General features: G+C 40.3%; 1 protein-coding gene across 1 annotated transcript in view; it reads left to right on the top strand.

Annotated features, from left to right (window-relative positions):
* Positions 1–18,396, top strand: part of LOC135938544 (band 7 protein AGAP004871-like) — a 33,030-nt gene extending 14,634 nt beyond the window's left edge. The window contains exons 3-10 of the mRNA XM_065482227.1: positions 3,622–3,731; positions 4,249–4,321; positions 9,072–9,154; positions 10,096–10,299; positions 10,617–10,672; positions 11,672–11,750; positions 14,187–14,288; positions 16,007–18,396. Of these exons, the coding sequence (XP_065338299.1) occupies positions 3,622–3,731; positions 4,249–4,321; positions 9,072–9,154; positions 10,096–10,299; positions 10,617–10,672; positions 11,672–11,750; positions 14,187–14,288; positions 16,007–16,138 (839 nt within the window). The 3' untranslated portion in view covers positions 16,139–18,396. The remainder of the gene's footprint in view (positions 1–3,621; positions 3,732–4,248; positions 4,322–9,071; positions 9,155–10,095; positions 10,300–10,616; positions 10,673–11,671; positions 11,751–14,186; positions 14,289–16,006) is intronic.
* The last annotated feature ends 503 nt before the right edge of the window (positions 18,397–18,899 follow it).

Below are 18,899 nucleotides of genomic sequence, written 5' to 3' on the forward strand. Positions count from 1 at the left end.
ACACGATACAGTTGATTCGACACACATGTGTTTTTGCCGTCGGCTCGAGAGCTCGCTCGGCCACTTTGCAAACTGCTGATTGAGAGCATCCCGTCCCGTCCCGTGCGTGCGTGTGTATGTGTATGTCGGGCAAACGCTTTGAACTCAGCTGGACGCCGTCCAAATGCCCTTTTTGCCTTTCATTTCCTTAAATTCTGGCAGCAAAAATTGTTTTGGCTCTTCCACGCGACGCGTTTGCTGCGCCCTTTTTATTTATATGCACTCCCGCACACACACCACACACAGAGCGAAATGTGTTTCGTTTTCGCGAGACGCGCGCGCGGGCGGGCAAATCAGGCCAGAGTGCCTCCCTTCCCTCGAACGAGAGTCATCGAAAAAAATTGGGCCCAGAAAAATAATTTTTTACAGTCTCGACTCCACAGCCACCACCCGCATATTTCTTGGCCTTGCCAGAGTTTTGTTGGCAACTTATTGCTAATTAAATTTACATTAAAGCATAATTTTTGCTTCATCGCTTCACGTCAAGCAATGAAAATGTAATTTTTAATTTATCCTTTTAAACTACAAATAGAATAATTCTTGTTGTTAACAAATCATGGTAAAACTTTGCAGCATTTCAATATTTAAAGTGAAATTATTGCGGCTATATTTGATTCCTTTTAGAACTTGCTCATTTATATCAGCATTTTGAATCTTATTTTGCGCTCCTAACTTCAAAGGTGGAACTTGCCAAGATTTCTCAAATTCTTGGGAGTTTAAAATACTTAAGAACTTGTAGTCTTAACTGATTGAGAGCTCAATTATAGTTAAAATATTGTAATAAAGCTAACTCGGGAATATTAGCTGTTCCATCCTCCTCTTTTTTCTAACTTATTTATAACTCTGATAAACAAATCCAAAGAGTTTCGCAAGCTATACACAGAATTTCAACTTCCTTGCATGAAAATTCCGGAACTTCAAAAAAAATATCATTTTTAAATTATTATTTACGCCATCGTTGGCCCCAGTAAAGCACACGATTAAAAGGATATTTTGCTTTTAATTAAATTGAAACCTCTCCCTCTCCCTCCTCTCTCTCTCTCTCTCTCTCTCTCTCTCTCTCTCTCTCTCGCTGCTTTGTCCGTCCTCTCCGAGTTAATTAAAATCAATTTACTGGCCGACACACACGAATCGGTTCCCAGAGGTCCAAAGGGTTCTGTATTTCGCATGCTTTCTAATTGCACCCCATTAGAGTGGCAACCAACTGGAATACCTGTGTGCAAATCGAGCTCGAGACCACAAAAATAATGACAGCCTCTGGTTCGATTTCGGCGGCAAACATTTTCTTTGTTATCTTTTGCCTCGCTGCAAAAATAGCCTTTTCAGGTTAACCAGCTTTTGTTCTTTACGCCCTTAGGACGCAAGTTTTTGGACCAATCATTCGGGAGCTGTTGCGGTGCGGGAAAACAAAACAATTCTAAAAAGTTACTCGTAAAAATATCTTCCGGGGAGATGCTATAACTCTTGTGGCAGGTGCGGGTTGTTTTTTGTCATTTCGAGAGCACGCATTAAAAGCTGCGCGCTCGCAAACAAGCTCCTTCCATCGATTTTTATAATCAGCCGCGGAGTGTGTGTGTCTGTGAATTCGCGAGCTGACAAAGCACACAGCATTATTTGTCCTGCGGCCCGCTGCAAGACGAGACTGTTGGTGCGGGGAAAGCGGAAAGCTCTTGATTTTTCCGGCTGACGGCGTTTCCAATTCGCTTCGACTGAAACAGGAATGCCCTCTCTTCATGCTGTCTTTCACTGAGGCTATTTTTCGCTACTGGAGAACTGGAGAGGAGTCGTGTTAACGGAAATCAAAGAGCTCATTAGCAAAGTTTGTAAGAGAAATGAGAGCGTGAATTTTATAATGACTCACAAAAAGCTTTTGAATTGCGTTGGATGATAATTCACCGCTCCCCTACATATTTATTTGATTCAAACAAACAAAATTAGTGATGTTTACCCATTCAATTAAACTCTCGTGAACGTTATTTTACAAAGAAAGGTTCACTCTCAATTATATACCATATAAAATTAATCTCGACAACAATTCCAGTGTTAGTCCAACCTCCAGTCCCCATAGTTTTTCATTTAATAAATAGAATTTGTTGCTAGTACTGCAAAGAATGCCACATTTGCCAATATATTTCGCTCGCCAGCGTGCCGTGTACGGGCCGAAACGCAAACGCAGCGCATCCGTCACACTCCTTTTCACCCGTTTCGAAAAGGATATTGGCAAGCCGCGTTGTTGAAGCGCGGCCTTTGCAAAGGGCCGAGAACACAATGGCCCGGAGGGTGACATGCAAAACGAGTATTAGGGCTGGACAAACGTTCCTTGCCATTAATCGGCGCACAATGGTGCGGCACGTGCTCGCGCTCTGTTTGCTCTTGCATAGCCAGGTCAATATTGGTTTATGATAAACGCCTCCGAGCAAGCAGCTTGATGTCTCGTAAAAACCCTTCAAACGCGCGCGCGGATTAAACTGTTACTCTCTCTCTCTCTCTCTCTCTCTCTCTCTCTCTCTCTCTCTCTCTCTCTCTCTCTCTCTCTCTCTCTCTCTCTCTCTCTCTCTCTCTCTCTCTCTCTCTCTCTTTCTCTGCGTGTTTTGCAGGCGACTGTAAAAGCGCGCTAATTGAATCAACGCTGCCAAATTCCACTCGCGGAAATTGTGTGTCGTAAAATTCGCGTCGCAAAGGTAAATGTTTTGTCGGCGAGCTTTAATTTAGTCGTAACCTTGACTGCGAAAAGAAAAGGAAACAAAAAATCTACGCATGACGAATTTTTTATAGGTTTTTTTCATTATAACATCAGTTACGTGAGGAAGGTAGCCCGAGAACCAGATATTAATTAAGTTTATGAATGTCTGAAGTAAAGGAAACTCTAGAAAGTCAAATACGGAAAAATATGTGAACTATGCACACGCAGGTATCATAAAATAAAATAATAAAATAGCTCTGGTTTGTATGGCAATTAGTGAATTTTTATGAGAAAATATCTCGCACGTGCTTTTAATGGACAGCAGACTGTTTCTGCCCCGCTGGCCTCATGAGCAGTGCTTTAGCAGCAAAATAAAAATTTAACAACACATCAAATTCCACTCATAGCTGACTATCCTAATATTAATTCTACGCAGAATATAGAGCGATAGGATTTGTTTCATTTTATGCAATAATTTGGCATCGATTTTTGGCATGAGAGCCAGGAGACTGATTCCCATGAACAAACTGAGACTAGGCGATACAGAAATTGTCAAGTTTTCTTGAAAATTGGTTTATTTTCACCTGTGTGGCGGCTAGGCCTTTTATTTTAATTTACCTTTTGCGAGAGTTCGCTGCCAGTGATGGAGCGAAGGGGCATTGGGGTCGGTGCCAAATAGTTCACAATCACTGCATTCTACTGCATCTAGGCCCGCAAAAAGCGCATGAACCGACAACAAGTCGCGAACGGGCCCAATCAATAACACACACGTTCATCGCGGCAATTTCGCCAGCTCTATGCAAGCAATCTGATATCCCGGAGACGAAAAGCAATTGAAATGCAATCTTCAAGTTAATTTATTTTAACTAGCTTTAATACAATCATATTCCTGTTTACAGCTGAAGACGTAACAGATGTGGAAATCGGCATTTGCGGATGGATACTGACCGTCTTCTCTTGGATCATCGTGTTCTGCACATTACCATTTTCCCTTTGTGTCTGCTTCAAGGTAACATTATTTCAATTCTTACAGTAATCTAGGATCTCTTGCAGATTTATAAATTCCATTTGCTATCAATTAAAATTATCTTAAATGTAATTTGTAACATTTAATTTGAAAAGAATAATTTTTAAAAATGAGAAGATAAAAGCTATACATTTTGGAGTTTTGGCTCAACTCTCAATTTTATATTTGGATTTTTCATGTCAGTTGTATCTTACGAACTCTAGTTTTTATTATTCTATAGCTTCAGGCTCAGAAACCACAAAGCAATATTGATATGATCAATTTTAATTAAGGTATCATATATAAAAAAGGAGTTTGAAAAACCAATTCGTGTCAGCAGCAGGCGTTTCAGCGTCTCGAACGCACCGCTAGCTCTGTACATCCGCAAAGGGTTGGGGGAAAAGGGCGAACAACACACGCATTTATGCAAAGTCGATCGGTGGGGCGGCAGAGACATAAATTCGGCACCTGCCGGCAGCTCCACGATATTGTACATTGAATTCGAATTTATTGGTGGCAGGTGGTGCAGGAGTACGAGCGCGCCGTCATCTTCAGGCTTGGTCGCCTGCTCTCCGGCGGCGCCAAAGGACCAGGTAAGCTTTCCTGCCTCTGTTCACCCCACCCCCCACTAGGATTGCCAGACGACCCGAAAAATAAACTCCATTCTCATCATCAACTTGTGATGCATCAGAAATAATTTATTTCACTTGTTAAATTAAAAGGCAACCAAAAATTACATAAAATATTCTCTCAATAATAATAATCATAAAGTTTAATCTACAATAGATCGAATGCTCCTTGCAGGCTGAGAGAGACTGTGCCGCGAAACAGGCTGTCAGCGCGGGTGGCATAATATATCTTTCCACTCGAACTCACTTTGATTTTCTCAATAATTCCTCCCGAGTGATGCTGAGTCATGATATCCGCGAGGGTTTGACTTGGAGCTGGTAACCATAGCTGCCTCCATCACCCCCGTGTATGCAAATCCAGCCTCTTTACTCGGTATGCGTGCGTCGCAAGAAGCGAAAATCGGTCGGGCGCAAGAATCGCCAGATCAGCTCAATCATGCAAACCGACGCTTTGCACCATTTTTAAAAAATTTTCTCTTGGCTACGGTCGGTTGCAAGTTGTGTAAGGGAAAATGGTACGATGGAAAGCATAGGTTTAAGAATAGATATCCCTTTGCTTTTACAATTAATAACTGCTGAGGAGCTTTTCGTATATTTTGTTAAAGTTCGGAGGAGGAAATTTTCAACTTCCTAGTACGGTCAGGTAGTGAAGTTTTAAATTGTGTAAAGAGATCAATCGTAGAACCAATTATTGCAATTTCGACTGTGAAATTATTCTCACCATGACCATATTCCATTGTTTTAAAAATCATTCTTACTCGGTCTAGGCATCATTCAAAGTCCTTCCATGGGAACTAACTTCAAATTAACATGTCTTCAAAATTATAAAAATGAACTACTTTATCTGTGAAGAGTACAGTATTAAAGCAACCGACAAATTTATATAACCAAGCATTTTTTCTGTCACACTGCCAGTGAGTGTGTTTCGTTTTGTCCTGGCGTTTATAAATTGTGCTAGCTGTGCTCATAAAATAAACAAGTTGGCGAAATTCAGGAAAAGTCGCAACGAGTCACAACCTGTTGCGAGAGCGTGAGAAACGCGCGGCTGGATTGTTACCTGCCTGACGCCACAGGATGATTGCACCCCGACTGTTTCGTAATCATCTATGCAAATGCCGACGGAAATGACATGCTTGTTTGCGGCTTTAGGGTTGCCACTCGCAACCCCGCGGGACCAGCTCAACAACGTTTCTACGAATAATTAAAACGAACATGTTGTTCAAAGGGTGCGAGAGTCCCACGAGAAACACTTTGAATGGGCGGGCCATTCTGTTGGTTTGTTGTGGAAATCAGACAAAATGTGCATAAAGGATTTCTCCGCAATTTTCTCCTGGAAAGGAAATTATTGTAAATTCAATTTAAAATGCGTTGGAATGATTGCGTTGCAGTCATTTTGTGTTCAGAAACAGATTAGAAATAATGATTCAATTAAATAAATCATTTAAATTGGCATTCTTTGTGAGTATAGTGTTGCAGAAAACGACAATCATGTTGTTCACGAATCAAAATGTGGCAGCCGAAAAAATGGAAAGCTTTTCTTGAGAAACGTCACCAAACATAAAATTCGTTTGTTTATCAGTTTCCAGCAAAAAAAAATCAATTTTGATTTGCTCGTATTATGACAAATCTATGTTTAAGAATAGGCAATAATTACAAGCTGTAGTGGTATCCTAATAATTTAAAGTTTTCTATTTATTGCACCTCGGTAAAATTAGTTTAACAAAGCGGAAATAAAGAGATGGAACAGACTGAGGAAATTGCCTCCTTGTGCCCTTTTATTTCGTCTGGTGTTTTTGCTTTTATTTCCGGAGGAATTTGGCCAAAAGTTGGCTGCAATAGAGTAGCAGTGAGGGCGGGTGCCGATATGATTTGTGCGTGGGCGTTGTAGCCGCTGCTCTCTGTTTTGGCCAGATGTTGGAGCCGATCAATCATTTTGGTCCTTTGTCAAATCGGCGCACCTTGCTGCCCTATTCCAAGCCCCTGTGCGAACGCCAAGTTTCCGTAGCCTTTAATCGCGTGGCGGAAATTCCCTTTGATTGGCAACTATATTGACGTCACGGGAATGAATTAGCGAGTTGCAGCAATCAAATGCTCGAGAGTGAGCTGAAAAGATCAAAGCTTTTGAAGCTGCCGCAACGGGAGGGAAAATTAATGCAGCCGGGATGGGAGCGGGCGGAAATCTTCAAAGCGAGTTTTGTTTTGCAGACACGCATTCGCTGCAAATTTCGGATTCACCGCGCGTGCCTCACACTTTTCCAGCAGAGCGGAAGAGGTGTTTAAAATGAGTATGCAAATATTGTCTCCTGCTCGCACGCAGCAAGAGCCAACCAACCAGCCTTACTTAATCAAGATTGGCTGGCTCGGCTCAGGTGAACTCGCTCCCGCCGGCGCCATTCTTGTTGTTTTTCGCAACGCATTCCGCGTCCAAATTTAATTTCACCAAACCGCGCTCTCACGTGTGTCTGTTCATTTATTTGCAAATTTCATTTCACCAACGACAAACCTTGTGGTGGAGTCTTCAAATATTTTTAACCGAGAATACAAAATAAAATCGAGAGAGGGAACAGAGAAGCATGTGTGCTATTTTGTTTATTTCTCTCTCGATTACGTTCGATTTTCTTCTTTTCTGTTGACCTCAAAACGTGTAATTTATGTTATTCTGAAGCAATTGATGATCTTTATAGGTTACCAGCGAAATAAAATGCAAATTAATATTGTGCTAAACACAAAAGTGTACAACAAATGATTGTGAAGTAAAAAATTTCATCCAAAATTCTTGCAGCTCCAAGTAAATAAGATAATCTTTATCTCGGTTTGTAAATAAATAATTCCATATAGAGTTCCTACAATATTTACATCCACGCCATAGTTCAACGGCGTTAAATAATATTATATTATTGAAAATTTGTGAAAATTATCGAATCAGATCTGTGCGAAAAAAGCAGCAAATTTGTGGATGCTTAAAAATGTCAACGAAACATGATCTTAGTATTAAGCACGAATACACCAAGCCAATTTTCTTTAGTAATGAATGTATGCGACATTTTTATTTTAGAAATTAACCATCCATTAATTCCAAAATATAATTATAGTAACAGAAAAACGGACTTTACATTCTTTGCTAAGTGTTAATTTTTTTATTTTTCGACAAGTTTCGGCGTCACATATTTATTAAAAGCCCCTGGCCAACCCCAGACAATAGGAATGAAACAAAACATGAGCATTTTGGGAATCCATAAGAAAAAAAAACGATTTGCAGGTTCGGTCAACCATTGCAGGGGAGACAAAAATTCCTGAATATGTCTGGTATACTTAAAAAGCCAGTTCAGGACAAATTGAGCAATATACCCACATCTGAAAACTTTTAATAGTAAAATGAATGCCAGGCTTGATGAGAATTTAATTTATTTCTATTTCAGGACTCTCTCCCACTGTCTCCAAGCAACTTCTAAAGCTTGATTGTTAAGTAATGGGCTTTCTATGTAGCAATCGAGTCCAATCAGACAATTTCCCGTGCAAAAAGGATCACTGCAACTTATTTAATTACAGAAGAAAAAAGAACACTTCTGTCATCGAGCAACTGTTGCTCGACAGATTGCGATCGACAATCCGCAACTAATTCCGAACGTTTCCATTTCACCCGAATGCGAGTGAGCGAAAATGCTTTTAAGCTGCGACATTCAATTAGGCCGAATCGATATCGGGCGCACAAACAAAGCCCTGCGGAAATCACAGCCGCCCCAGTGACAGAGTCGCTCTTCCAGGACATTCAGCTGCGAAGAAATCCGCTTCATTGAATTGCTAATAATCTGCCACCCTCGGAACGACCGACTTACTCACTTCGCTCTCCGCACATACTCGACTCACCCTCTTTTATTCCGTGGTCGACCACGTCATATTATTCTGGCCATCAGAATCAGGGGCCGCATAAAAAAAACAACACTGACTTTTGCGGCAACGAAAAATCCCACAAATCTTCAGTGTGACGAGCGCCTGTAAAAAACTTATTGTGGATGAAAATAAAAAATCTCAGCTGAAATCGGATCTATACAGAAAGGCTTTCTGATTGTGATTGAGTAATTGATTTTTGGCAGCTCTGGAAAACTGGACTAAAAGAGTTAGCAGCAATTAAAATGTAATAACATTTTTTATACTAGTCTTGCGTCTTGCTCTTCCGAAATAAATCACCACCATTTTATTGAGGAATATTTTCTAGAACTCAAATGTACTTAATTAACAGGCGACCATCTTCCAAGATTTAAAAACTTAAAAAACCTTAAGAAAATAACCGAAAACAAATTTTATTTTATTTTAAGGAAAGTGTTTAGCAAGCGATTCAGAGGTTTTTGACCAGCTCTGGACGATTTACAGGTCTCAAAGACAGCTTTCAACAATTTTAAGTGCTACTTTAGAGCCATAAATTTGCATGATTTGGCGTCAAACATTTTTCAGACCCACAGGACACAAATTGACGTTTGTCTCTGATATCCAACTCTAGTCATTATCAACTTGTCTTTGGTCTAACTTTCCCCTTACAATTAGTTTCCCTTCGCCACGTCTTGAAAGCGATCAAAAGACCTATAAATTAGCAATTACTACTGGGTAAACATTCAACCTAGTTTCTACGTGAATTATTTCTCACAATATGAACATAAATTCCACTTATCCATTCATCCATAGAGAAGTTAACAGTACGCCGCCATGTGTGTTCCAGGCATATTCTTCATCTTGCCGTGCATTGAGACGTACACCAAAGTCGACCTACGCAGCAGTGTGTTTGATATTCCACCACAGGAGGTAGAGAGAGGCAACTTATTAATTAATTAAGTGTGTCGAGCGAGCTAGCGAGTTGGCCCTTAACTGCGTGCACACGATGCAGAGCCAAGACAATGGCACTTTTGCGCCTCAATTAAATCGGACGCGCTGATCCGGCGCGGCAAAGTGCTGTTGTTTGTTGTTCGGCGGGCGGGCGCCCTCGGCAATCGTGCGTGAAACGGCTTTGACCCCGACTAATTGAGCCGTTCATAATTTAGCGCCGCGTGCACGCATGTTTGGGAAAAATGGCTAATAATCTGCTGATGCTGCTGCGACACATTTGTTTTAATTGGACGCAATTATTTTTCATTTGACTTTTTATCCGCATAATTTTTATATATTTATTTCTAATTTTCCAAACAAACTGAAATTTATTACGATTGTTAAGCAAAGTGATGAAGCACTTTAAATTATTTCCCTAAATTGTGTTTGAACACGGAAAAGCTTGTTTTCATCTTTGTTATGCAACCTGCGCATCTGCAACGTTGAGACGGTTGCATTATCTTTCCTAGTACACTAACTTGAGCAATTTTAGGTTCAATTTTAACCCATTGGCTTGAACTTTTAAGGCATTCTTCAAAGTTTCAATGCAATGGGAAATATTTGAGCATTTTTGGGATCTAATACTAGCTGCAGAATGCCAGAGATGGCAAAATGTGGTTTATTAAGTGACTCAAAAATTCTCAAATATAGCTCAACGGGCAGGAAGGCGCCATTTGCTGGTTTTCGTACCTTGCCAAGTGGCTTTAATTTAAATGTATTGGGTTTCAATCCCAAGCTTCTCTGTGGCTACTCAGGCCCCATGTTATCCGCTTGGAGGTGTTTTTGGCACCTAGTGAGCTCTTTTGTTAAAAAAATATTTCAAGAAATTACAAAAATTAGCCCAGAAAGTGCTGAGTGTCAAGCTGGCTATAATATTTCAGATTCTGACGCGTGACAGCGTGACGGTGTCTGTCGACGCGGTGGTCTACTACCGTGTCTCCAACGCCACCGTGTCGATCGCCAACGTGGAGAACGCGCACCACTCGACCCGTTTACTGGCACAAACCACTCTCAGGAACATCCTAGGCACGCGACTGCTGCACGAGATCCTTTCCGACAGGGAAAACATTCAGGCGTCGATGCAGGTTTCTTGATTTTTTTGTTTCAGCTTTTTAGGGACGAACTCAAAATTAGGAACAGAAACGAATTTTGTACATGATTTATGTTTATATTTATTTTCGAAAGTTAATCTAAATTCGGATAAGCCTATTGTTTGTCAGAAGTGTTGCTCTCGCCTTTAGTGTGACGCTGAGACCGGGATTAGAAGCACTCTCGAATTCTGTCAGATGCAAAATTCACGAATTCAAAACTTCGCTGAGCGAAAGTTTTGATGAACTTTGCGCGCGTTAAGCCCGGATGGAGTTTCAGTAGCTCTCTCATCGTGTTGTGAAAAATGTTGCAGAGTTCCTTGGATGAGGCAACAGACGAATGGGGCATTAAGGTAGAACGAGTGGAGATGTAAGTTATGAACCAAATTTTCCATGAAATACGCATTAACTAATCATAATAAATTACCAAATAGCAAATAACAAAACAAAGCTTGCGTTTGTCCCAAAGCGAATCCCTGAATTCCTCAAACTATTCTAAAACCAATTCAATAAATTAATTATCAATTTTTAATTTCAATTAGCCGAGTTTCACGTTAAACATGTTTGATTTTTAGCATAAGAATTTCTGTTATACCTTTAATTTTGGGCCCCTTGATTGTAAATTTCTTAAATATTGACACAGAATTTCGCCTCCATCAATCTGAAAGCTGTGGTTGGTTACAAGGCATTGAGTTTGGATGAAAGTTCTCTTGTTAAAATTTTCCAGAGCCCTTAAAAAATTAGTGATTAAATGGCATCATTTTAATTCTAAAATGATTAAAAAAATTTAAGAATTAAAGATTAAGGGTCTGAAATCCCTTCTATTTTTTTAAATTGCAATAATTGTCTGAGGATTGCAAAATGCTTGAATCAATTTTCCTTGAAAATATTCAGGGAACCGTCTTTAAAATAATGTGCTTTTTAATACTCTCAACATTTGGAAACACAAAAATTTCCCTTCACTGAGTTGGTCACTACAGCAGGATTTTATGGAGATAAAAAAGCAAATATTTGCGTGCCACTCCAATAAAACTCGGGAGCGGCATGTGTGGATTAAAAAGCAGAACCACTCCCAAAAGTAATAATTCCAAGCCGAAATTTGGTTTCACGCAGCCTTCTAAATGTACCCCCCGTAGTAAAGAGGAAAATGACAATATTCGGACCTTTTTTAGAGTGAGTAAAAAGTTGCGAGAGTGCAAATACATGTGAGACGACGAGGGATTTGCTTTGGCGTGGACAAACGCAAAAGTTGTTTATAACGGTCGCTCGGTCGACCACCCCGGCAGACACGCTGCCCCACGGGCACGTGGTTTGTGCGGGGGTGGCGGCGCGAGCGGCAAATCAGTGACCGCCGGTCGTCTCTCCGCAGCAAAGACGTGCGCTTGCCCGTGCAACTGCAGAGAGCAATGGCGGCCGAGGCCGAGGCGGCTCGCGAGGCTCGGGCCAAGGTCAGTCCTACCTGCTGCTCAACACCTGCCCCCTCGCACCCCACGCAACCCCCAATCCGCACATTTGCAGAGAGCCGGCGGCCCCTAAACGCACACGGCGAACACTAAACGGGAAGTCGCGGAATTCGGGATTAAATAAAAAACGTGGCTAAAACGACCGCATTTCGCTGCGGACAATTATTTTTTAACTCGGTTCGGCGTTTCAATTAGGGCAGCGAAAAGCTAATTAAGGAGTGTTCCGAAATGTTTTTGCCAGTACTCTGAATCGATGTCGTGCCGCTGTGGCTGTGGCTGTACCTGTTGGCATACACTGTCGACCCCTGACATTTGTCCTCTTTCCAGTTTGCAATTCGTTTGTTTACTTAGTCCGCGCTCTTCATCCCCCTGTTTGCGTTTTAAGTATCGACCCAGCCCTTGTTTTGGTTTCGCTCCCGTTCTCATAGTCCTTTAAATGGAGACACGGGAATTTTCCCAAAATTATGATTCAGTATCAAATTTGTCAAAAATTGAGCGTGTTACCAGAAAATGTATGTACGATCATGTTCCTGATGTTTTACCGCAGCCAGCTCAAAGGTCACCACGTACACACAGTCGACACAATCCGAGAATGGGAAAAAACATATCGGAGCACTTTTCCAACCTAAATCGAAAACGCGGGCTTAATCTGATAAGCCGCTTCCGAAAATAAAAAGCGCTCTCGTAACGGAAAAAGCGTGTAATACGATAAAAGCCCGGAGCAATAAATATAAAAAGCGAGAGAGTGGCGATATTTTTTGCGGCGTCCTTCCGCCGACAGGTGAATATGCGGAGGGACACTCGAGTCTAATCAATGTTCACAAACACGCATAAGTAAAGGGCCCGAGGATATGAGTCCCGAGACTCCGCCGAGACGCCAAATGTGAAAATCGATCATTGGCGTTCGCAGATAAAAGTGTAAAAATACGATCGCAGTGGGAAGACGTGTCACTCGCAGCGCCAGCAGCGACTTGTTGGCTCGGGGGTGTCATCTATCCTCTAAAGATTCGATTTTAAACGCGCCGGTTTCGGTTTTAATTCAATCTTCGCTTCTCCTGTGAAGATATAAATCTTAAATAAACCTAGTTGCAACACAAACCGTAATATAAATAAAAAAAGAAAAGACAGACGACGAATAGTCTAGATCTAGGCAAGAGAACCGTTTTATTTCTGCGCCGATAGTAAAATTACACATATAAAAGAGGACGAACCGATGCGTTGTCGGGTTTCGCGGCCCTTCTCGGCGTTGCAGGGCATTTGCTCGTTGCCATCGATGTTAGCGGTGTCTCTCGCTTTTGTTGCTCGCAAAGTGCCGTCGAGATGTATACACGCATATTAAAAATGAAAGAGCCACTTCACTCTCTGCGTGCGGCTAGTATATAGCGATGAGTCCCGGGGTTCGCGGGGTGCACGGGGCGAGCCAGAGACAGAGGTCAGTCCTATGGGTCCTCCACCTCTTGGTCACTCTTTAAACAGAATTTCAAACCTTCTCTCTTCCAATCTATCTCGAATTAAATTCGATTTACAGTACCGCCTGCCGATTTTCCCCTCCTTTTATCACAGATAAAAATATAGTTTCATCAGATTATCGATTTAGCAAGGCATAGCGACAGAAAAATAACGGTTGAAAGCTTCCAATCGTATGGAGGCTTTGCGGACATTTTATTAATTTATTTTGCAGTTATCGAACTTCACAATGGTGCGTGAATTTTGTTAAAAACGGAAGACTATTTTCATTTACTAAAATCTGGTGATAAAATATTCAATTCGTGAAATTAAGGGAAATTCGTGGGCGATGTTTCATCAGTTGTTTCATTTTTAGCACAGAAAGAGACGCATAAAAATAAGCACAGCATATTGTTAACATGAATAAATGAAATTTTTTCTCTTTAATGATTGAGTCTGAATGAAACTCTCAAGTTTGTAAATAGGAATCTTAAGACGAGTCAAGACACCGTTGCTCACAACTTGCGAACTTTACCGTCTGCTTTAATAGATGCAATTTGTCCTGGAAGAAAATTGGGCTGTTCCGCGCCTACAATTCATTTTAACACCTCTGCAGGCGAGCATGAATAGCTTGTTGTCTTTGTCAGACTTGCTGTTTTAAGTCCTAAATTTCAATTACGAGAGCCAGGCCAATTTGCACGGGGAAATAGAGCAGCAGCGGCTGGCTGAAATATGAAATCCGAGGTCGGCTGCTATTAATCGCACGGCTGTGCGCGGCGGCGGCGGCCGACATTAGCCACGATTTATGGGGCTGGCAGGAGTATGCAAGCCGCATTACAAAGCTGTTAGCTTGATGAGGCAAAAATCGGCAAAAAGGCGGCGAAAAAGTGATCAAGCAGGCCGAAGGGTGGGACCGCGTGCAGCCGGGGGCGGGTGGGGTGGCCAGGGTTTTTGCTGACACCCCTTTTTTGCCAGGTGATCGCCGCCGAGGGTGAGCAGAAGGCGTCCAGGGCCCTGAGAGAGGCCAGCGAGGTCATCGGTAACTCGCCGGCCGCGCTGCAGCTCCGATACTTGCAGGTTTGTATGGACGAAAAAATAATAAAACTCGGCTCTCTCTCTGCCGCTGAATTATTGCGAGGCCGACTAACGAGTCTCGGCGGGGGCGTAACTCGAGACTTTTGACGGCTGCACTCCAAACTTCTCTTGACGAGGGTCCCCGCTGCTAGATTTGCACGGACGGATACAAATATTTGGATCGTGGATTGCTCAAAGGCACTATGATAACATGTCATACTCTCTTATCTTCTTCCAAGTTAGAAAATAGGTATATCAAGTGACACACAAGATAGTTTTGTATAAATATTTAACTAAAATACTCATATGAATATTTAATTTAACCATTATACCACTTTTTAAATCAAGTAAATTTAAAATTTGAAGTAAAGCTGTTTATTGAAAACAGTTCAGAAGCTGGAGAAAAGTATAATTATTCCGATGGTGGAGAAATAATTGGAATTGTCCTCATCGATTGAAGTATATGCATCGAGGTTTTTATTTTTCTCGACGCATTGCGGCTCCATTAAGTGACTTATATTCTCAGAATCCTAGAATACTATTTCAAAATCAATGCTCATATAGCAGCGAAAACATGAATATATTTCGTCAGAAGGAAAAGTATCCTCATTGGATACCTCAACGAGAGAAAAAATATGAATGCACTTTCAGCGTGTTTTAGAAAAATTTAATTTTTAATTTTTGCTCAGCGCTGGTTTGATTTTTTACATTTGATGTGCTTCATTTCACAAACGGTCGATTCAATTACAACTTTGCTCTTTGCTAAAGCAATCAACATCAGACACGTTGGTAATTTTTGTCCTGTTCAGATCTTCCAAACCTATGAAAGCTCGATAAATCTAACGTTTATTAAGCTTTGTTTATTTATTTATCTTACTAATATTGACTAGAACCATTTAAATAACTATTGATTATTTGTGAGATTTAGCAACAGTTTACCTAAAAATGTGCAATTATGAAATCAGGACCTAGGAACAGTTAAATTTCAGATTTTACCAATTTTCTAGAAAAATTAAATGATTTTTTTCGCTTGATTTCGAATATTTCGATCCTTCTCGCGGATTTATCTAATGGTATTCTAATTATGAGGTAAATTTCTCTTCTGGCGATGTAAATTATGATTTCCAATGAGGAGACAAAATGCATTGATAAGTTTTTGAGCCGATTTTCTCAAAAATTTAAACAACAACCCGGGAAATATTTAGATTTTTCTTCATTTTTAGATTGAATTTCAATAAAAGGTAAAAATGACTTTTCACTAATTTTCTGTAAGGCTTTTACTTTAAGAAATAGGACATACTTGGGCAGCAGAAGCTGATCTATTTAGAAAAACTGTTTAAATCATTGAGGAAGGAGTCTTGTTTTTAATTTCCTGTGAAAAAACTTTTTTACTTAAATAATATAAAATCTTCTTAACGGTTTCGTAAACTCAAAGACCTCGTTTCAAACCAAAACAAAGATCCTTCTTTGTGCAAGAAAATTAGAAGCTTTATCTCCAGAGCTAGATTTCATTACGTTTGCAACGTTGAGAAACCACAGAGCCGTCGTCAGATAAACTTGCAAACGAGGGAGACTCCAATGTTTACAGTGAAGGAAAGATGCGTTTCGGTTGCCGAACAAAGCGGCTCATTAAATGAAATCGAGTCATTCGGCGCGGAGACGCAGCCCGCCCGTCCGCCGACCCACATTCATGCCCTCACCCGTTTTGCTCCATTTTGCAGACGCTGAACACGATTTCGGCGGAGAAGAACTCGACGATAGTGTTTCCGCTGCCCATAGATCTGCTGACGTACTTCTTGAAGGCGAGAGGAGCGGCCGATGCGGCGCAGGCGGCCGCCTCCGCGTCCAAGTAGGCCTCCATTCCTCCGCTCGCTCGGCCTCAAGCCGTGTCGTCGTTAAACTCTCGTCATCTCCATCCTCTATCTCCCTCGTGCGGCGCCGGCAATTAGTTCGCATTTGCTGCGACAACTCGCTTTGCGAAACCAACTTTCTTCTTCCGCGCGCGTATCTTTTCTTTTCCGACCCCTTTTTTGTTTTGTCTTCTTGTATTGTACTAACCACGAGTCTCCTTGTGTCTGCCTGCACTCTTTGAATTTTGCTCAGCATTTAAGGAGGAAGAGTCTCTCTGGCCAAATGTACAGCCCAGCTCGCTCGCGTGTGTCGCTGAATCTCAAATCTAGTCATTTTATTATCGTCTTGAAATGGCATCGTAAGAAGTTAGTCTAATTTCTTTGTAATTTATTACAATGAGACAACGATAAATCTTTTTTTAATTTTTGTGTTAAAAAAGACGTTTTCGGGAAATCAAATAACACCAACAACAGTTTTTCAGCATCACATTTTAAAACATTTTGATATTATTTGAATTGTTGGTGGAAAAATTAATTAAATAGCATCAAAATGAGTGAAATCTGGAAAGAGGAGATAATTCAGGCTATTTTATAGATCTTCTGTTGAAATTTTCTCATTAACAGGTGGATTGATAAAAAGGGCAGAAATTAATTGGAAATTATTTGAATAAATTGTTAGACGCAATAAGCAGGTGATAGATAAAAATTTGTTCTACAATTTTCAACAATAATAAAGGATATTGCTACAGAAAAAATTCAAATTTTTCAAATTTTCTCCAAAATTTACAGCGGTTGACCACATTTTCTTGGTGAATATCGATTCCTCTCTTCGAGACCTGCTACAGCGTACAAAATACGAAACCCTTTATGGAAACTCTTTGTTGTGAAATAAAACAGGATTTTAAGTAAGGAGACAGTTCTCACCATTTGAAAAGCGAGCAAACTTTGGAGCCATCACTTTTCAAAAAAAAAAAAAAAAAAATACGCTGCTACTTTGGCTTCAACTGAATCCTAAGGGATGAGTTCATGCATTAGCAACAAGGATTTTCCAGGCGTTTGCAATATCAATCCTCTTTAAGTGATTTGTCTCCCTCTCATCTAGTCTATTATCTACACCATTACTAAATTTGAAAAAAATATTAATTATTTATTAAACGCAATACGCGTGCAACAATTTTCCAATATTAATTTTCTTATCGAAAAAAGCACAACGATCAAGGGACACGTTGACGATCGAGTGGGCTCGGGATGCGGCCATCCACAAAAACCGTGCATGGGTCCATTTTTACCAATTTTAATGTATGTCTTGAGTGTGCAATGCCATATAAAACACGTGTTTGTCTGACCGTTTTTGCAAATTTTGAGAAACGTGCTTTCTAAGTGTTGCCTACATTTCTCCCTCTCGCACAAGCTTCAATGCTGTGGCTTGCAGGTGCAGCTTTATCGACATATACATTTAATTATTGTTGAGTAGTTTAGCAAATTTGTGGCCGTTCATAGCTCGCTCAAACAAGATCATTTTGCTTGGAAGAATTTTGAGAAAGACAATCACCATATTCCGGTTGAAGACATAAATGCTTTTCTAGTGTGTCATAGAAGAAAATTGAATCTATACACAGCGTTTGCATTCGTTTCAATTCCAGGTGGATTTTTCAGTGTTACGCATTCACTCTGTCACGCATTAAATGGATGTTCAAACGTGTAAAACAAATACCTCGAGTTCGTTTGTTCATGTAACATTTTCAAAATGTGTCAAAATGGAAAAAAGATGGTGCCAAGTTAAGAATGTTAACTCTGCATGTATAGGAAGGTGGGTCGTGGCACGGTGTATAGTGCAGGAGACATAAAACGCGAGACCACTATTATAGGAAATGGATTTGACAAAGAAGCGAACGTAAAATACGTATAAATACCTTATATATTGTAAAACACTGTGTTTGATGTGGTTTATATTTCCCGAATTTTATCGATGTTAATTGAAGTATAAATATATCTGATATTTTATGTACGTGTTTGCTTGATTCTCTATATATAGGTGTCTATCACGGTCTAATCATAATCAACACACTAAACATCAGAGTCTGCTTGTTTGGCGAAACGCTCGCGTGCAATGCAATTGTCTCGCGCACACGCCGCAGACTTTGACTAATTTAATGGGCTGTGCAACCGTGAAATATATTATATTTAAACACACTGTGTAAATGCTGCAATTGAGAAAAAAACAATTCTGTATACAGTCATTAAATGTGCGATAGACATTAGTTTTCGTTTCTTTCATTTCTTCGCAAAATAAACCCAGTTTCATATAAGTATCCTTCCTCCACGAATGAGGTAACTCTTAGGAAGGCTCGTTAAAATTAGTAATTAAATCATTTCCACAAAACTGTGATGGCCAGGTGGATTTAAATTTTATATTATGTAAGTTGAAGATGAAGTTCTAAAAGAGAAAAATACGAGAATTAAATTAAAATGAAATTTTAGCGATACTTTTTGGTTAGAAAGACGGTTGTGGCATTTTTTGCTTAGATCCTAAATTTCCAAGCACAATCTAAACTCTAAACCCTTTTGCTGGTCAGTGAAGATTGAGACGAATCTAACAGTGGGTAGTTCGTACAATTCTGGTGATTATAACTCAAGATTTGGGAGCTAGTAATATTTTTACAAAAAACGAAAAATATTTAATTTTGAATTGGATTTTCTAAAAAACGAAACAAATTAACACACTGAAATTTTCACACAAATTCATGCACATGTTATGAGACAA

Source organism: Cloeon dipterum, chromosome 3 (genome assembly GCF_949628265.1).
Source record: "Cloeon dipterum chromosome 3, ieCloDipt1.1, whole genome shotgun sequence".
Taxonomy (NCBI): Eukaryota; Metazoa; Arthropoda; class Insecta; order Ephemeroptera; family Baetidae; genus Cloeon; species Cloeon dipterum.